This window comes from Ovis canadensis, chromosome 18 (genome assembly GCF_042477335.2).
Source record: "Ovis canadensis isolate MfBH-ARS-UI-01 breed Bighorn chromosome 18, ARS-UI_OviCan_v2, whole genome shotgun sequence".
NCBI classification, from domain to species: domain Eukaryota; kingdom Metazoa; phylum Chordata; class Mammalia; order Artiodactyla; family Bovidae; genus Ovis; species Ovis canadensis.
The window spans coordinates 55,558,129-55,577,225 of record NC_091262.1 but is presented as its reverse complement, the minus strand read 5'-3'; the positions used below and the strand labels follow the sequence as shown (position 1 = coordinate 55,577,225).

Sequence of the window (19,097 nt, the reverse complement as noted above, 5' to 3'; positions counted from 1 at the left end):
TTGTCTATGGGTCTACTTCTTGTCTATGGAACATAAACTGAGATCATTAGTTTTCCCACTGCCACACTCATCTTTAACCAATCCATTCTCCACCTTAAAAGGCAAACTATCTTTTTAAACTATCACCAGAATTATATCAGAGAAGGTGATGGCACCCCACTCCAGTACTCTCGCCTGGAAAATCCCATGGACAGAGGAGCCACGTGGGCTGCAGTTTGTGGGGTCGCGAAGAGTCAGACACGACTGAGCGACTTCACTTTCACTTTTCACTTTCATGCATTGGAGAAGGAAATGGCAACCCACTCCAGTGTTCTTGCCTGGAGAATCCCAGGGATGAGGGAGCCTGGTGGGCTGTTGTCTATGGGGTCGCACGGGGTCGCACAGAGTCGGACACGACTGAAGCGACTTAGCAGCAGAATCATATCACTTCTTATCTAAAACCTTTCAGTGACTCCCACTGCTTTTAGGATAAGGACTATCTGATACCTTAGTTTGAAGTTTCTAGATGTTGATTCCAATGATTACTTTACTACCTGAGTTCCTTTGCTGCACTCTAGAGATCTTACCCGGAGAAGGCAATGGCAACTCACTCCAGTACTCTTGCTTGGAAAATCCCATGGACGGAGGTGCCTGGTAGGCTGCAGTCGATGGGGTCGCTAAGTCGGACTTGACTGAGCGACTTCACTTTCAATTTTCGCTTTCATGCATTGGAGAAGGAAATGGCAACCCACTCCAGTGTTCTTGCCTGGAGAACCCCAGGGACAGGGGAGCCTAGTGGGCTGCCTTCTATAGGGTCACACAGAGTTGGACACTACTGAAGTGACTTAGCAGCAACAGCAGCAGAGATCTTACCATCAAACAAAACATTGTAAATCAACTATACTCCAATCAAAAGTTTTTGTAAAAAATAGAACTTCTGCACCTTGAACATTACAAATTCTAGTATCCTACTTCAACCACAGTCTATATTCATACAAACACTACTATACCTGCACCAGACCCCCAGTCCCTCAACCCTGCCCTTTCTCTCCCTCTGTCAAACTCACAATGGTTTTGCTATTCTTCCTAAACTCCTAGAAATATCACTTATACTATATTATCAGCAGTCTCAACTCTGTTGGCCCTTCACTCTGGTAGTATTAGCATGGAAACCATCAGCCAAGAATATTTTGACAATCTGCTTCTTCTACATCCAGGCTGAAAGCAAATATAACAGAGTAGATGGCTCATAATTTTAAATTTTCACAATGAGGTATTTTTCCCCATTCCCAGGGGGAATCCACAAATAAGTGACCCTGATCTCAAATAAACCCTAATCATAGCTCAATAATTTAAATGTGTTTCATCACTTCCACCGGAAATTCTAAATTTTCGTTCTTTTCCATCACCCTTCCTTTGTTTACTTTCAGCAGATTACACTGACTCTGAATTTGCAGAGAAGCAAGTCTATCAAGGTCTCTATTCTATCATCCTGTCAAGAGCCCATCTCCCCACCTATGCTCCAAAACCCAAATCTTTTTCCTCCAAGACTGAATCTGAATCTGAATCCAAGTCTTTCCATAAACAAGATGCAGACCAACTTGCCAGCCTCACATTCTGCCTCTCCTGCAGGTACATCCTACCTGCAGTTCCCGGAATGCTGTCCAGACATGCAGAGCATCTGAAGCCTGATGTGGCGGATCTTATCCAATAAGACCAGGAACAGATGAACCCAGGAGATAGTTTCCTGAATAAGGCTGAATTTCTCTTTCCAGGAATGCTATCAGAACAAGGACCCAGTCAAGGAGGAGAACACAAGCCACAAATCATGACATGAAGTTGAAAGGTCATAAACCAAAGATTCTAATAAATGGGGAGACCTAATTCAGAGAGCAAGAGCAGACAGAAAGTACAAAGGGGTCAATAAAGAGGAAACAGACATGGAGCAAGAAGTGAGTTAGGTCCAGGGTAATGCTCTTAATCCCTGCACAGTTGGCTCCTTTCAGTTCATTTCAGTTCAGTCGCTCAGTTGTGTCTGACTCTTTGCGACCCCATGAATCGCAGCACACCAGGCCTCCCTGTCCATCACCAACTCCCAGAGTTCACTCAGAGTCGCGTCCATTGAGTCAGTGATGCCATCCAGCCATCTCATCCTCGGTCGTCCCCTTCTCCTCCTGCCCCCAATCCCTCCCAGCATCAGAGTCTTTTCCAATGAGTCAACTCGTCACATGAGGTGGCCAAAATACTGGAGTTTCAGCTTTAGCATCATTCCTTCCAAAGAAATCCCAGGGCTGATCTCCTTCAGAATGGACTGGTTGGATCTCCTTGCAGTCCAAGGGACTCTCAAGAGCCTTCTCCAACACCACAGTTCAAAAGCATCAATTCTTCGGTGCTCAGCCTTCTTCACAGTCAAACTTTCACATCCATACATGACTACTGGAAAAACCATAGCCTTGACTAGACGGACCTTAGTCGGCAAAGTAATGTCTCTGCTTTTGAATATGCTATCTAGATTGCTCATAACTTTTCTTCCAAGGAGTAAGCGTCTTTTAATTTCATGGCTGCAATCACCATTTGCACCTTTAGGTCATCCAAAGTCATTAAAGATCACCTACTGAAAGACTTTTCCCAGCAGCCCCATTTGGCTAGTCACTTAGTTACTCATCACATTGCTATGTCTTAATTAATAACACTCTGCATAATACTGTAGGTGCTAGCTGACATTTGATTGTTGATTTATTGTACATCTCTCCCAACTAGAATGTAAGCTCCATTGGAACAAAACTCTTCTTATTTATTCTATAACCCCAATGACAAAAACATTGCTTGATAAATATTAAGTAAATGAATTAAATCTCAGGAATACTTTGCATTTTTTAAAGACCTCCAAGTGATTCTAACTTTAGTCAGAATGAAAACCATTGGGTTAATAGATGTATTGTTCACACTATGCTGGGATGTGGAAGTTAATGAGACGTGATCTTGAAAAGTGCAGAACCCAGCCAGACAAATGAAACATTGCTCTCTTTCATTAGGCCTTTAAAAATACTGTTTCTAAGGCCTAGAACTTGCTTTCCTTAACATTCCTTAGGTGTTTTGTTCACACATCATCTTTTTAATATCCGTAAACACTAAAGACAATATTTTTTAATTATTTGCTTTCCTTAGTCTTGAACATTCTCTGGCATGCGTTAGATACTCAATAAATATTTCTTGAATTGCACTGCCTGGATTTGTTCCAGCCTACTGGGTTTGCTGTTGTTCTCTGACACAGCTTATATATTAATATTAATGATCATGCATTTAACATACCATGTGCCAGGTACTGTGCTAACCCCTTATATATCATATCAAAGAATTGTTATCAATAATTCTTAATAATATTTAATAACTATTATTAATTCTCAAAAGGATACTTTAGGAGAGAAGTTTTCTTTCTTTTTTACACGTACAAATGAGGAAACTTGAGACTCAGGAAGGTTTTATATATATGGTAAGTAAAAGAGGATTTATAACTATGGCTTTGTGTTCTATCCTATATTGTTTTGTGCAATCAATATAGTGCCTATAAGCAGTGCATCAGTATTTTTAGTGTACATTATTTCTGCCCCAAATCTTTTATTAACTAATAATGGAATCTAGGACAAGCTCCCAAATATCTTGATGGATCTTAGTCTCTTCACCTATAGTACCAGGAATTAGATGAAGCTAACTGCTTGGTCTCCTTCAGCTCTAAAATTATATACATATAGGAGTTCATAGACTTTCAAGCATTTCACCATCTGTTTCTGCATTTCTATTTCATACTGTGACCACATCAAAACAATATAAAACAGTTTCCATTTCCCGGAATTCTCCTCTTAAAACCACCAGAACTATTTTGAAATATGAAATGAATGAAGTCATATCATCAAAGCCACAGAAGAGAAGCTCCTTCCTCAAACAGTTTGCATGTTTCTCAACAGAGATAATATCATTGATGTAATTACCTATTAGATAAATACTCTCACTAATGAGAATATTTCACAGGGGAGCAATGGAAGAATGAAATTTTAGGCTATGTAATAGTGGTATTAGCCCTTGTGAAAATTTTGGTGGGGGCTGGGGGTAAGGAATTAAACACTAGTCCCAAATATATTTATTATTTATGAATTTTACTAAAAGTTGAGTTTGGAAATGTAGAGTGGAGGGGGGAGGAGGAAGAACCTGTTACTAATCTTCAAAATTAGTAGGTGTGGATCAAATAATATCTCAGGTTGTTCCAAATCTGTGAATTAGCTCACAGGGTATGAAAACCTAGCAAGAAATTCCTTTTAAAAGGCAGTTCAGTTCAGTTCAGTTGCTCATTCGTGTCCAACTCTTTGGACCCCATGGACTGCAGCATACCAGGCTGCCTTGTCCATCACCAACTCCCAGTGCTTACTCAAACTTATGTCCATTGAATCGGTGATGCCATCCAACCATCTCATCCTCTGTTGTCCCCTCTCCTCCCACCTTCAATCTTTCCCAGCATCACGGTCTTTTCCAAGGAGTCGGTTTTTCGCATCAGGTGGCCAAAGTATTGGAGTTTCAGCTTTAGCAACAGTCCTTCCAAAGAATAATCAGGACTGATTTCCTTTAAGATGGACTGGTTGAACCTCCTTTCAGTTCAAGGGTCTCTCAAGAATCTTCTCCAACACCACAATTCAAAAGCATCAATTCTTTGGTGCTCAGCTTTCGTTATAGTCCAACTCTCACATCCATACATGACTACTGGAAAAACCATAGCTTTGACTAGATGGACCTTTGTTGGCCAAGTAATGTATCTGTTTTTAGTATGCTGTCTAGGTTGGTCATAACTTTTCTCCCACAGAGCAAGCATCTTTTAATTTCATGGCTGCAGTCACCATCTGCAGTGATTTTAGAGCCCCCCAAAATAAAGCCTGACACTGTTTCACTGATTCCCATCTATTTGCCATGAAGTGATGGGACCAGATGCCATGATCTTAGGTTTCTGAATGTTGAGCTTTAAGCCAACTTTTTCACTCTCCTCTTTCACTTTCATCAAGAGGCTCTTTAGTTCTTCTTCACTTTCTGCCAAAAGTGGTGTCATCTGCATATCTGAGGTTATTGATATTTTTCCTGGCAATCTTGATTCCAGCTTGTGCTGCATCCAGTCCAGCGTTTCTCAAGATTAGCAAGTTTGAAAACTTATCTTGAAGCAAAGAAGATCAGTTCTTAGGTTGAAGATCATTCCTTCAAATGAAATTAAGAACTAAAACGTAAGTCTGTTTTTCATAAGGCTACAGTAGCAATGAAAGCTTTACAATTCTAACACAAATACTGGATTCCTGAGCATCACTGCTGAAGCCACACAGCAGTTTTGATGTGCATTTTCTCCACTGGCAGTGCAGAGATGAAGGGGAAAGCAAGCAGGAGAGAAATCAGGACACTGGGGTCAGCACAGAGGCTGACCCTGAAAATGTCAGAGGTGGATTAGAGAGAGGAAAATAGAAAATGCAGGGCTCAGTCAGTCATAAATACATTACACACATTGTAGGATTTTATTATAATGCAATTGTCTTCTTGGATATGGTAACCGATTCCGTGTTCTTTCTAGCCATTCTCAACAACTGTACAAATTCAGATCTTTCTGCCTGTCAGTCTTCATCTTCTCACACCAAACAATATTAATTTTGGGGCTGTTATCATACATTGCATTTTACTGTGAAACTCGATATTTGAGTTTTCCTTTCTGACCACTGTCTCTCCAGCAGGAGATTCTACCATTTTCAGATTCTAACTTTTCCATGCTTAATAGTTATCACCTCCCTATGTACCCAACACCATGCATCCATATGCTAATTAACAAGCTAGAATCAAGGCAGAGTAGGTGTCTGGTGGGATGACCAAATATGAGACGGTAACTTTTTTTGAGAAGGTGATTTTTATTCAGTGTTTTAGCACCAGAAACAAGCTTTGTTAATGGAATAACAATAGCTAAACAGAATAATGCTTTTGAACTCTGGTGTTGGAGAAGACTCTTGAGAGTTCCTTGGACTGCAGGGAGATCCAACCAGTCGAACCTAAAGGAGATCAGTCCTGAGTGTACAATGGAAGGATTGATGTTGAAGCTGAAACTCTAATACTTTGGCCACCTGATGCAAAGAACTGACTCCTTGGGAAAGACCGTGATGCTGGGAAAGATTGAAGGTAGGAGGAGAAGGGGACGACAGAAGATGAGATGGCTGAATGGTGTCACTGACTCAATGGACATGAGTTTGGGTAAACTCTAGGAGTTGGTGATGGACAGGGAGGCCTGGTGTGCTTCAGTCCATGGGGTCGCAAGGAGTCGGACATGACTGAGCGACTGAACTGAACTGAACTGAACTGAAATAGAGTAACCTGAATAGCATAACATTGTTTATGGAATTTTTTAAAATCTTTCCTTAAAATGGAGAAATGATTTGAAGAAATACTCAACTGTCTACCTACACCTTCAGAGTATACATTCCACAGAAAAAGGAAGGGAAAATAGCAAGAGGAAGTCTTGCTGAATATTTAAATAGCAGGTTCATGGCTGGGGAGTAGCATAGGCAAGAAGAAAAGCAGACGAAAGGTAGGCAAAGTGTCACTAATTTTTGCCTCTGTCCTTGGAGAGGAAACTGCTGACAAAGAGTCCCTTTGACCCTCCCAAGACCGACTGGTGTGAAGATACAGCTCCAAGGTAAGGTTCCCTGAGACAGCAGGTTATCCGAGAGCTATCATCTGAATAGACCCTCTAGGCTCACTCCAGATCAAGCTTCCAGAGATTCTTGTAGTCTCCTCCTCCACAGTAGCTTGATATTCCCAAGCTAAGGTGGGGTCTGCTTGAAAGTCACTTATGCCAAAGGTATCCTTATAATAGGGCTTCATAATAACTCTGATAGCCCTTGCCCCAACAGATGAACATTTAGATTTTTTTCAGAAATCCCTAGTGGTACTCTAGAATTTAGTAGTTGGGCTTCAGGAAAGAGAGAAATATGACATCAAAAGGGCAAAATGAGGCTCCGGCTACCCTTAATATAACAAGTTGAGGGGACTTCCCTAGAGGTCCAGTGGTTAAAAATTCATGCTTCCACTAAAGAGGCTGTGGGTTTGATCCCTGATCAGGGAAAAAAGACTCCACATGCCATGCAGTGAGGCCAAAAAAAAGTTCAACAAACAGGTAAAAAGTTACTGAATGCTTAATATGCATTATGAAGGGAGGTAAGTGATTCAAATATAGTATCTCACTTAGTCCTCATAAGAAGTCACTGGGGTTTAGAAGATGAAACAGGCTCAGAGTTAAGAGTCCAAAATCACAGAACTGGTAAGTGGTAGAGACAGGACTGAAGCCCAGTTCTGTGGGATGCCAGAGCCCCAATTCTGCCCCAAGTTTATACGTACCGTGCTGTGCTGTGCTGTGTTCAGTCACGTCCTACTCTTGGCAGTCCCATGGACTGTAGCCCACCAGGATCCTCTGTCCTCGGAAAATGCTAGAGTGAGCTGCCATCTCTTCTTCCACAGGATTTTCCCGACCCAGGGATCGAACCTGCGTCTTAAGCATATCCTGCATTTGCAGGTGAGTTCTTTACCACTAGCACCACCGGGGAAGGCACAATTTATAAGTAACTACTTTAAAACCATTTCAAAAGATGTTTAAGGATGAAGAAATCTCCTGGTCATGTGCAATAAATCAGGGTTCCTAGGAGACTTTATATGCTTTTCAGAATCACTACCAATGTTGATTTTCCTCAAGTCCTACGTTACTTTCAGACACCCTTCTAGATGGAGCCCAGCCACGCAATTTTTAATAAAACCTTCTCTATAATTCAGTTTCTCATATGCACATACAGAGCTATCACACACAACCGGACAAACATTAAACATATACACACCCCACAAAAACACACGGACTGCTGATACCACAGAGACCACAAAAATATGCCACACATGCTCAGATCACAGATATATACACACACATACACACAGAGCTCCACACACATCCCATGAATTCAAACACACACCATTAGAGACACACACACCATATATACACATACATACACACAAAGGCACCACAGATATAAAGACATACCACAGACACACAGACACACAGTGACACACATACATACCACACACAAATAGATACACATAGGTCTACACACACACTATCAGAAACCCTCCATAGGATTTTGTTTCTCTTTGTCTACTCATGCCCCACTATCTATCTAGTCTCCACCATATTCATCATCTCATTAACAACGCCTCTCCCACCACCAGTCTCTTCTCTTTGTCCTACTCCTTCCCAAACAGGGAACACAAGCTCTTTTCTTTCCATTTCCCAGAGCAACCACCAACTCAAGAAAGTTGTGATTAATGAGATAAGGGAGACATTACACCATGCCAAAGCATAGCAAGTGGATTAAAATTAAATATTAAGACAGTACTCATTTTAAACTCCTGGTGTCATCTCTGCTTCTCAGAATATCTCATTGGCCCTTCCTCCTCTGGAAGCCTCCCACCCCCCTGCTGTGTTTTCATGTGGCCCCTCTCTGGAGGACATTCTCACTCCTCCTCCCTCTTCTCATGGTCCCAGGACCTTCAACCAGCCTCTTCCCTGGGCTGCAACTCTTTCACTCACCATTGCTCATCCATGCCATGTCCCAAGACTTCACTTTTCATTTCCAAAGCAGACTACCAAGGCAACTTCCTGAACAGGATCATTTTTCTACTTGGCAGGGAGAATCTTGCAACTCCCTTAGCAGACAGAATTAACTTAAGGCAGTTGTGATTTTAACAGCAATTATGGTATTTCTTCTCTCTCTGTATTCTTAGAATGTTTTTGTTTAGTGAAAAAAAAGTTATTAGTAATTTCCACTGCTTTACTCAGTTTATCAAAAACCAATTAGTTGATATGATTTTATTATAATAGCTATTTTCCAAAATATTCTCAGGTCTATATTTTCAATACTATAGGGGCATTTATTCAAGAAATAGGATATTCTGAATCATCAAAGACTCTGTTTCATGAAACACTATTAATATACTACACATGTGGATAGACCTAGAGATTGTCATACCGAGTGAAGAAAGTCAGACATAGAAAGACAAATATCATGTGATATCTCTTAAATGTGGAATCTAAAAAAATGGGGGTACAAATGAATTTATTTACAAAACAAAAGTAGAGTCACACATGTAGAAAACAAACTTATGGTCATCAGGAGATAAAAGGGAAGAGGCATAAATTGGAAGACTGGGACTGCCATATACACACTACTATATAAAAAATAGATAATAATAAGAACCAGCTGTATAGCACAGGTAACTCTCCTCAATACTCTGAATGGCCTATATGGGAAAAGAATATATTAAAAAAGAGTGGATATGTGTATATGTATAACTGATTCACTTTGCTTTACTCTTGAAACTAACACAACATTGTAAATCAACCATACTGCAATAAAATTTTTTAATTAAAAATCACTATACATGAATTACCAATTTTCAAAGAAATAACAAAACACTGATAGTGTTCCCCATCTGCCACAGTGGAGGTATGGTGGGAGACGTTGATGAATAAGAAATCAAACCCCTCCTTCATTTTCTCCTCTGTTTAAATATTTGCCTTTATGGGCTTCCCTGGTGGCTCAGATGGTAAAGTGTCTGCCTGCAATGCAGGAGACCTGGGTTCGATCCCTGGGTCAGGAAGATCCCCTGGAGAAGGAAATGGCAACCCACTCCAATATTCTTGCCTGGAAAATCCCATGGTCAGAGTAGCCTGATAGGTTACAGTCCATGGGGTCACGAAGAGTCGGACATGACTAAGAGACTTCACTTTCACATATGGAAAAAAGGAAATTATTTTTATATAAAGCTCCTTGCATACAACAAGTATTGGTAAATATAAGTTCCTTGACTTCTCTCTCCTCTCCAAGTAAGAAAGAACAGCCATGAGGTTCTACAATACACCCTCCTCTTTCATTGACTTTGGAAGGCACTTCATGATCTCACATGCCAGAGAGCTCCCATATGAACTGAGTGTTAAATACTATTAATAGCTAATAACATTTGTTATATATAATTAGCTCATGGGAAAGGTCTAACTATTGCTCCAACATGATTACCAATTTCGAGCCATTGTTATTTTTGTTATTCAGTTTCATTAGCAACATTACCCTAACCAAGTCCTAGTCAAGTAAAACTGTTTCTACATTGCCTTATTCAGGAACCTGTGCCCATCAAGAAGGGTCAGACTTCTGGCTAATATCTAATTAGAATACTTTTAGCTACCTAAATCACTTAACAAAGTAAAAATATTCCAAATGTTATTCCTGTTTCACATTAATTCATTGCATATATATAGTGTTTCTATAGTTGGTGCTCAAATTAATCTGATCCTAATTCCTCATACAAAAATAAAGAAAAATAGCTGATTTGTATTATTACAGAAATATTGTCATTTTTAAAACATTGCCATTTTGAATATTAACATGAAAAATTACTATTTTAATTTCCATGTTTAATCATTTCGTTTGCTTCTTTTTTGTTGTCATTTCCAGTTTCTCATTCCAATTATGGACCTGACCAACTCTACTGATTACCTGCTCAATGACTCTACTTTAATAAGAAACAGAATTCACATTCCAACTTCGGCCTCAAAAGTGATTGTTGTAATTCTTTTGTTTATGTCATTTTTAATTGGCACTACTACCAATGGTCTCTATCTATGGGTGCTAAAATTCAAAATGAAAAAGACTGTCAATACTCTCTTATATTTTCATCTCATTCTCTCCTATTTTATTTCAATATTATTTTTGCCATTTTTGGCCATCTCTCACCTTCAAGACAATCACTGGAGCTTTGGAAGGGCCACGTGCAAGATCTTCAACAGCATTTTGTATGCAGCAATGTTCGCCTCTGTCTTCTTCCTCTCGGCCATCAGTGCTGATCGTTACCTTCTCACTTTTCACCCGGTGTGGTCACAACTGCATCGAACCCCACGCTGGGCTTCCAGCATCATCTTGGGAGTCTGGATCTTTGCTGCTGCCCTCGGCATGCCCTATGTGGTTTTCAGGGAGACACATGATGACCATAAAGGAAAGGTGACCTGCCAAAACAACTATGCTGTGTCTACTAACTGGGAGAGCAAACAGATGCAGACATTAAGGAAATGGATTCACGTAGCCTGTTTCAGCATCCGCTTCTTGCTGGGCTTCCTTCTGCCTTTCCTCATCATCACCTTTTGTTATGAAAGAGTAGCCAAAAAGATGAAAGAGAGGGGACTGTTGAAATCCAGCAAGCCCTTCAAAGTCATGGTGACAGCCACTGTCTCCTTCTTTGTGTGCTGGATGCCCTATCACGTATACCAAGGCTTACTGCTCACTGAAAACAGGTCTCTGTTTTTCCAGTTGACTGTCTTACTCGCAGTGATAACTACTACCTTCAATACTGTGTTTTCTCCCACACTCTACCTCTTTACTGGGGAGAACTTCAGAAAAGTTTTCAAGAAGTCTGTCCTTGTTCTTTTTGAGTCAACATTCAGTGAGGATTCTTCGGCAGAAAGGACAGAAAACCTAAATTCAGAAACTGACATGTAAATTCTGGATCCCAGAGCAAACAGGGGACTCTTAGTCAAAGACATCATCAGAGAAAGATACTCAGCTTTTGTATATAATATAGTGTCTATATTAGAGAGACACCTGGACTGTACTATAGTTAGATTTATGAATATTATAAGGGCTATAAAATGTGGTGGGTAATGTTGAAAATGTGATTTTTTTCTTTCTACTTTGTGGTAAAATACATGCAACATATAACATCATTTTTTTTTCTCATTGTACATTTTGGTGGCGTTAAATTCACAGTATTTTGCAGTCATCACCACTATCTATTTCCAAAATTTTTCATCATCAGAAAGAGAAACTGTATCAATTAAGCAGTAACTCTTCACTCCCCCTTCCCCCAACCCCTCATACCATCTAATCTGCTTTCTAGTTCTGTGAATTTGCTATTCTAGATGTTCTATGTAAGTGGAATCATACAGTATTTCTCCTTTTGTGTCTGGCTTATTTAACTTAACATAATGTTTTCAAGGTTTATCCATGTTGTAACATGTATCAGAACTTCATTCTTTTTATGGCTAAATAATATTCTATTATAGGGTTCTCTGATAACTCAATTGGTAAACTATCCACCTGCAATGAAGGAGACCCTGGTTCGATTCCCGGGTCGGGAAAATCCACTGGAGAAGGGATAGGCTATCCACTCCAGTATTCTTGGGCTTCCCTTGTGGCTCAGCTGGTATAGTATCCACCTGCAATGCAGGGGACCTGGGTTTGATCCCTGGGTTGGGAAGATCCCCTAGAGAAGGGAAAGGCTACTCACTCCAGTATTCTGGCCTGGAGAATTCCACGGACTGTATTGCCAAGGGGTCGCAAAGAGTCCAACACGACTAAGAGACTTTCACTTCACTTCACTTCATATAAATGTATCACATTATGTTTATCCATTCTTCTGTTGAGAGACATTTGAGTTGTTTCCACCTTTTGGCTATTGTGAATAATGCTACCACGAACACTGCTGTACAAGTGTCTGAGTCTTTGTTTTCAACTATTTTAAATTATTTTGAATTGCTGGGTTATTTGGCAATTCTTTAAGTTTTAAGGAATTGCCACCTTTTCCACAACAGCTGCACTGTGTTGCATTCTCACCAGCAATTTATAAAAGCCTTGGTTTCTCCATACCCTCAGTTCAGTTCAGTTCAGTCGCTCAGTCATGTCTGACTCTTTACAACACCATGGACTGCAGCATGCCAGGCCTCCCCGTCCATCACCAACTCCCAGAGTTTACCCAAACTCACGTCCATTGAGTTGGTGGTGCCATCCAACCATCTCACCCTTTGTTGTCCCCTTCTCCTCCCGCCTTCAATCTTTCCCAGCATCAGGGGCTTTTTGAAGGAGTCAGTTCTTTGCATCAGGTGGCCAAAGTACTGGAGTTTCACCTTCAACATCAGTCCTTCCAATGAACACCCAGGACTGATCTCCTGTAGGATGGACTTGTTGGATCTCTTTGCAGTCCAAGGGACTCTCAAGAGTCTTCTCCAACACCACAGTTCAAAAGCATCAATTTTTCTGAGCTTAGCTTTCTTTATAGTCCAACTCTCACATCCATACATGACTACTGGAAAAACCGTAGCTTTGATTAGATGGACCTTTGATGGCAAAGTAACGTCTCTGCTTTTTAATATGCTGTCTAGGTTGGTCATAACTTTCCTTCCAAGAAGCGTCTTTTAATTTCATGGCTGCAAGTCACCATCTGCAGTGATCTTGGAGCCCCAAAAAATAAGTCTGACACTATTTCCACTGTTTCCCCATCTATTTCCCATGAAGTGATGGGACCAGATGCCATGAGCTTAGTTTTCTGAATGTTGAGCTTTAAGCCAACTTTTCACTCTCCTCTTTAACTTTCATCAAGAGGCTCTTTAGTTCTTCTTCACTTTCTGCCATAAGGGTGGTGTTATCTGCATATCTGAGGTTATTGATACTTCTCCCAGCAATCTTGATTCCAACTTGTGCTTCCTCCAGCCCAGCGTTTCTCATGATGTACTCTGCATAGAAGTTAAATAAGCAGGGTGACAATATACAGCCTTGACGTACTCCTTTTCCTATTTGGAACCAGTTTGTTGTTCCATGTCCAGTTCTAACTGTTGCTTCCTGACCTGCATATAGGTTTCTCAAGAGGCAGGTCAGGTGGTCTGGTATTCCCATCTCTCTCAGAATTTTTCATAGTTTATTGCGATCCACACAGTGAAAGGCTTAGGCATAGTCAATAAAGCAGAAATAGATGTTTTTCTGGAACTCTCTTGCTTTTTCCATGATCCAGTAGATGTTGGCAATTTGATCTCTGGTTCCTCTGCCGTTTCTAAAACCAGCTTGAACATCTGGAAGTTCACGGTTCACGTATTACTGAAGCCTGGCTTGGAGAATTTTAAGCATTACTTTACTAGCATGTGAGATGAGAGCAATTGTGCTGGAAAACTCAGCAGTGGCCACAGGACTGGAAAAGGTCAGTTTTCATTCTAATCCCAAAGAAAGGCTGTGCCAAAGAATGCTCAAACTTTTCTCAAACCTTGAGCTAACCAATGTATTTTTCTTATGGAAATGTTTTTCTTAAGCTATGTTAATTAAACTATTTATTTGCTTTGGAATTTGCCTTTCTTCAAAATGGTTCCACCTATAGCTAACTTTTTTCTTTTCTCAAACCTTGGGCTGATAATAGCTCAACAAACCAGTATTCATATCAATTGTTTTATGGCTGGGGGATGACACACCTCGTGCCATCCTATCTCAAAAATGCATATTGTGGGAGAGGGGCCTGGTAAAACTCCATCAGCCTTGAGGTGTCTCTCTTATCTGATTAATAGCTTTCTAACAGATACAAAACAGCTTGCTGAAACTAGTAAAGGAGGCATTCTTTTTGTCCTCTTCTGATGTCTATGTCAGAAGCTTTTTCTCTTTTATACTTTAATAAAACTTTATTACAGAAAACCTCTGAGCGATCAAGCCCCATCACTGTCCCCATATTGAATTCCTCTCCTCCGGAGGCCAAGAATCCCAGTGTCTTTCACAGCTCAAGAACCTTTCAGTAAGGAATGCAGAACTAACAGGCTTTCACCCACTAGAATTCAGGAAACGTCAAAAAGAGAGAGGAGACTCCAGTCTACATGTCCTACCAACATTTCAGAATCCTTCTCACTGGAATCCATCTTGACTGCATGATGTATGTGTCACCAGGAAGGATTGTGAGTCAGAGTGATTGGCCAGAGACAACTCAGAAACTAACTGGATTATCATAAAACCCTAGACAGCAAGCCACGTGGCAGAGCAGTTCTTCCAGGCTGCCTTCCTCCTGCTCTCCACCAGGGTGTCCCCTCCCAATAAAGTCTCTTGCTTTGTCAGCACATGTGTCTCCTTGAAAAAATTCATTTCTGAGTTTTAGACCAGAGCCCACTCTCAGGTCCTAGAAGAGGTCCCCCTTCCTGCAACAGTACCAATTACTGCTATTGCTACCTCTGGGCCCAAAATGCCAGCAACTAGGTTTCAGTGCAACTGCTACTGCCACCAATGCCACTTCTCCACCGGATCTTGAACCTCCTGTGTCTGAAAGCCCTGCCAACAATGACATCAGGAAAATGGAAGCCCCATGCACAAGCCCCAAGCACTGTTTATTCACACTGCTCACTTGCAAGCTTAATCTTGCATGTAGCATCTAATCAGCATGCCTGCATCCTAGCTACAAAGGAGGCTAGGGAACTGATATCTACATGGAAAAAGGATACTCATAATGTGGGAATTTCCCCAAATATAAAAGTTATTCAAAAGGTGATATGTCCATTGACTTTACCCTAAAAGCTTTTCAGAGTGATTAGCCTCAGCAAGAGAAGCAAAACTGCATTCTGCTGAGGAGTGACTGGGAAGTGAGAATCGAGGCTCTAAGAGTAGTAACTATCTTAAATTTAGAAAATTAAGATATTATTCCCCCTCCTCCTTCCCATAGAAAGGAACTCTCACACATTTTATCAATTGGAGGTGAATTTGTGTTAAGGGACTGCTATTAAAATGCAAATATACCTTTTAAGAAGGTTATGTTTCACTCAGAAGTTAATGTGAATTACTTTAATCAGCTTCATGCCCAGCAGAGTGCAGCTAAATACAGTACTTAGAATATTAGACTTTTGACTGTGGCCTACAGGAAGAGAATCTATCTTTGAAGTTGTAGGTCAAGCCAGGAGCAGATATTGGAGACCCTAAAGGTAACATAACATGCATAGAGGAAAGACTTTGACTACATGGATCACAACAAATTGGAAAATTCTTAAAGAGATGAGAATACCAGACATCTTACCTGTCTCCTGAGAAACCTGTACGCAGGTCAAGAAGCAACAGTTAGAACTGGACATGCAACAACTGACTGGTTCAAAATTGGGAAAGGAGTGCATCAAGGCTATATATTGTCACCCTGCTTATTTAACTTATATTCAGAGTATATCATGCAAAATGCTGGGATGGATGAATCGCAAGCTAGAATCAAGATTACCAGAAGAAGTATCAATAACCTCAGATATGCAGATGATACCAGTCTAATGGTAGAAAGTGAAGAGGAACTAAAGAGCCTCTTGATGAGGGTCAAAGAGGAGAATGAAAAGCTGGCTTAAAACTCAACATTCAGAAAACTAAGATCATGGCATCTGGTCCCATCACTTCATGGCAAATAGATGGGAAAACAATGGAAACAGTGACAGACTTTACTTTTTTGGGCTCTAAAATCACTGTAGATGGTGACTGCAGCCATGAAATTAAAAGATGATTGCTCCGTGGGAGAAAAGTTATGACCAACCTAGACAGCATATTAAAAAGCAGCGACATTACTTTGACAACAAAAGTCCATCTAGTCAAAGCTATGGTTTTTCCAGTAGTCATGTATGGATGTGAGAGTTGGACTATAAAGAAAGCTGAGCGCAGAAGAATTGATGCTTTTGAACTGTGGTGTTGAAGAAGACTCTTGAGACTCCCTTGGACAGTAAGGAGATTCAACCGGTCCATCCTAAAGGAAATCAGTCCTGAATACTCATTGGAAGGACTGATGTTGAAGCTGAAACTCCAATACCTTGGCCACCTGATGCAAAGAACTGACTCCTTGGGAAAGACCCTGATGCTGGGAAAGATTGAAGGTGGGAGGAGAAAGGGATGACAGAGGATGAGATGGTTGGCTGGCATCACTGACTCGATGGACATGAGTTTGAGTAAACTCTGGGAGTTGGTGATGTACAGGCAGGCCTGGCATGCTGCATTCCATGGGATCGCAAAGAGTCAGACATGACTGAGTGACTGAACTGAATGTGTATAGATGAGAGCATTGGACCACAAAGAAGGATGAGTGCTGAAGAACTGATACTTTTCAATTGTGGTTGTGAAGACTCTTCAGAGTCCCTTGGTCTGCAAGGAGATTAAACCAGTCAATCCTAAAGGAAATTAACTCTGAATATTCATTAGAAGGATTGATGCTGATGCTGAAGCTCCTATACTTTGGCCACCAGATGCAAAGAGCCAACTCACTGGAATAGACCCTGATGTTGGGAAAGACTGAAGGCAAAAGGAGAAGGAGGCAGCAGAGGATGAGATGATTAGCTAATATCACCAATTCAATGGACATGAATTTGAGCAAACTCTCGGAGATAATGAAGGACAGAGGAGCCTGGTATGCTGCAGTCCATGGGATCACAGGGTCGGACACAACTTATTGACTAAACAACAACAACAAAATAAAGGAGAAAGGAGATGGAGAGTTATTCTGAACAGAGAGTTGGTGACTAAGAAGAAATTTGCCTAGATCTGGTATGGCCCTAAAAATCCAGTTTGTGCCAAATTGTTTAAGCTGCAGACTTTATCTTCCCTGCAGTTAAGGCTAGTAATCCCCGTTTAGTTTAGGCTTTCCAGGAGGTAGCTCCCCTTCCAAGTCCTGTCCTTCCGTTACTGGTGAAACCCAGCAGGACTCTGCAGGGTCCTCCTAGATACAACAGTCCCTCAGTGCTCCTATTACAGGGGATTCCTTCCAGGGCCTGAGAGTGGGCTCTTGTCTAATACTCAGAAATTAACTGTCCAAGGAGACACACATGCTGACAAAGTAGGAGACTGTATTGGAAAGGGGTGCCTGGGTAGAGAGTAGGAGGTTAAGGGAACCCAGGAGTACTGCTCTACCACATGGCTTGCAGTCTCGGGTTTTATAGTAATCGGGTGAGTTTCTGAGTTGTCTCTGGCCAATCACTCTGATTCAGGGTCCTTTCTGGTGGTGCACACATCACTCAGCCAAGATGGATTCCAGAAAGAAGGATTCTGGGAAGCTGGCAGGATATGTGGACCAGAGTCTGCTCTCTCCTTTTGGCCTTTCCTGAATTCTTCTGGTTGGTGGTAGCCTGTTAGTTCCACATCCCTTACCAGGAACCCCTGTTTAAGATAACTCACGCGAGTGGTTACTATGGTGCCTGGCCAGGGTGGACAGTTCCAGTCAGTGGTTCCCCTAACATCCTCACCTTGTTTTTTGGGGTTTTTTTTTTTTTGGTAGAAAAAGGCTGTAGTCTCCTAGGTCTTTCTTGGGTTCCAAAGAGGAGATTCAAGAAGTTACTAATTAGGGAAGTAAGGAATGCAGAAACAAAGGGATAGCAGTCAAGAAACAATAATAGCTCAGCTACATAACAGAGTCCTAGTTCCTCCTCCAGGAATATTTATAACAATTTGACACATACTTTTGACTTGTTCTGCAGGAACTAAGACATTGACCAGGGTGGAGGATGTGACTACATTCTGAGACTACAGATCAGTCTGAGGGAGAAGACTGATGGTTTAGATTTCTGGATCACCACCCTATTTAGGTCACCACCAACCAATCAGAAGAAAATCACATACCCTGCAGCCTTTTGGCACACCCTGCCCCCAAACTGTTGCCTTTAAAAATTCTTCCTTGAAAACCATCTTGGAGTTCAGGAGGGTTTTTTCTGCATGAGCTGCCTGTTCTCCTTGATTGGCCCTGCAACAAATCTTTCTCTGCTCCACACTATAAAGTTTGTGATTGTTTGACTTCACTGTGCATCAGATTCATGAATTTGGGTTTGATAACACTGGGAGGGGAAGAACACAATAGTGTAAAAGAAACCCTTTCCTAATGCTTCCTATTGTTTTCCTTGCATCTTCACTAAATTCTGAGCCCTGTGAGGTGAGAACAGCATCTTATTCCTCATATATTTCCAACACCTAGCTAGGTGTCTGGCATGATAAATAAATGTTTATACCAAAAACTGGCTAAATATGTGAATGCACTTATTAATTAAATCTAGAGTTGGAATTGTTCTCTATTTGTGGGGTCTTTATATTGTCCTTCCTCAAGCATGCTAAAGCTCTACAGTATTTCTTTTGCTTCACTTGCCAAAAGGAGCAATCAAGGAGCTGCCATCTGATAGTACTGATTCCCTTTTTTATCTCAGCTCACTTCAGTCACTCAGTCGTGTCCGACTCTTTGTGACCCCATGAATCGCAGCATGCCAGGCCTCCCTGTCCATCACC

The 19,097-nt window shown here is 41.1% G+C and overlaps 1 protein-coding gene across 1 annotated transcript; it reads left to right on the top strand.

The window, feature by feature from the left end:
* Positions 1-10,556: 10,556 nt before the first annotated feature.
* On the top strand, positions 10,557-11,579 carry GPR33 (G protein-coupled receptor 33). The gene has a single exon (XM_069559466.1). It carries the CDS (start codon positions 10,557-10,559, stop codon positions 11,577-11,579), a length of 1,023 nt encoding a protein of 340 aa, XP_069415567.1.
* The last annotated feature ends 7,518 nt before the right edge of the window (positions 11,580-19,097 follow it).

What these genes read in the sequence shown, in the direction of transcription:
- GPR33 (XM_069559466.1), top strand. Translation starts at nt 10,557, where the DNA reads ATGGACCTGACCAACTCTACTGATTACCTGCTCAATGACTCTACTTTA.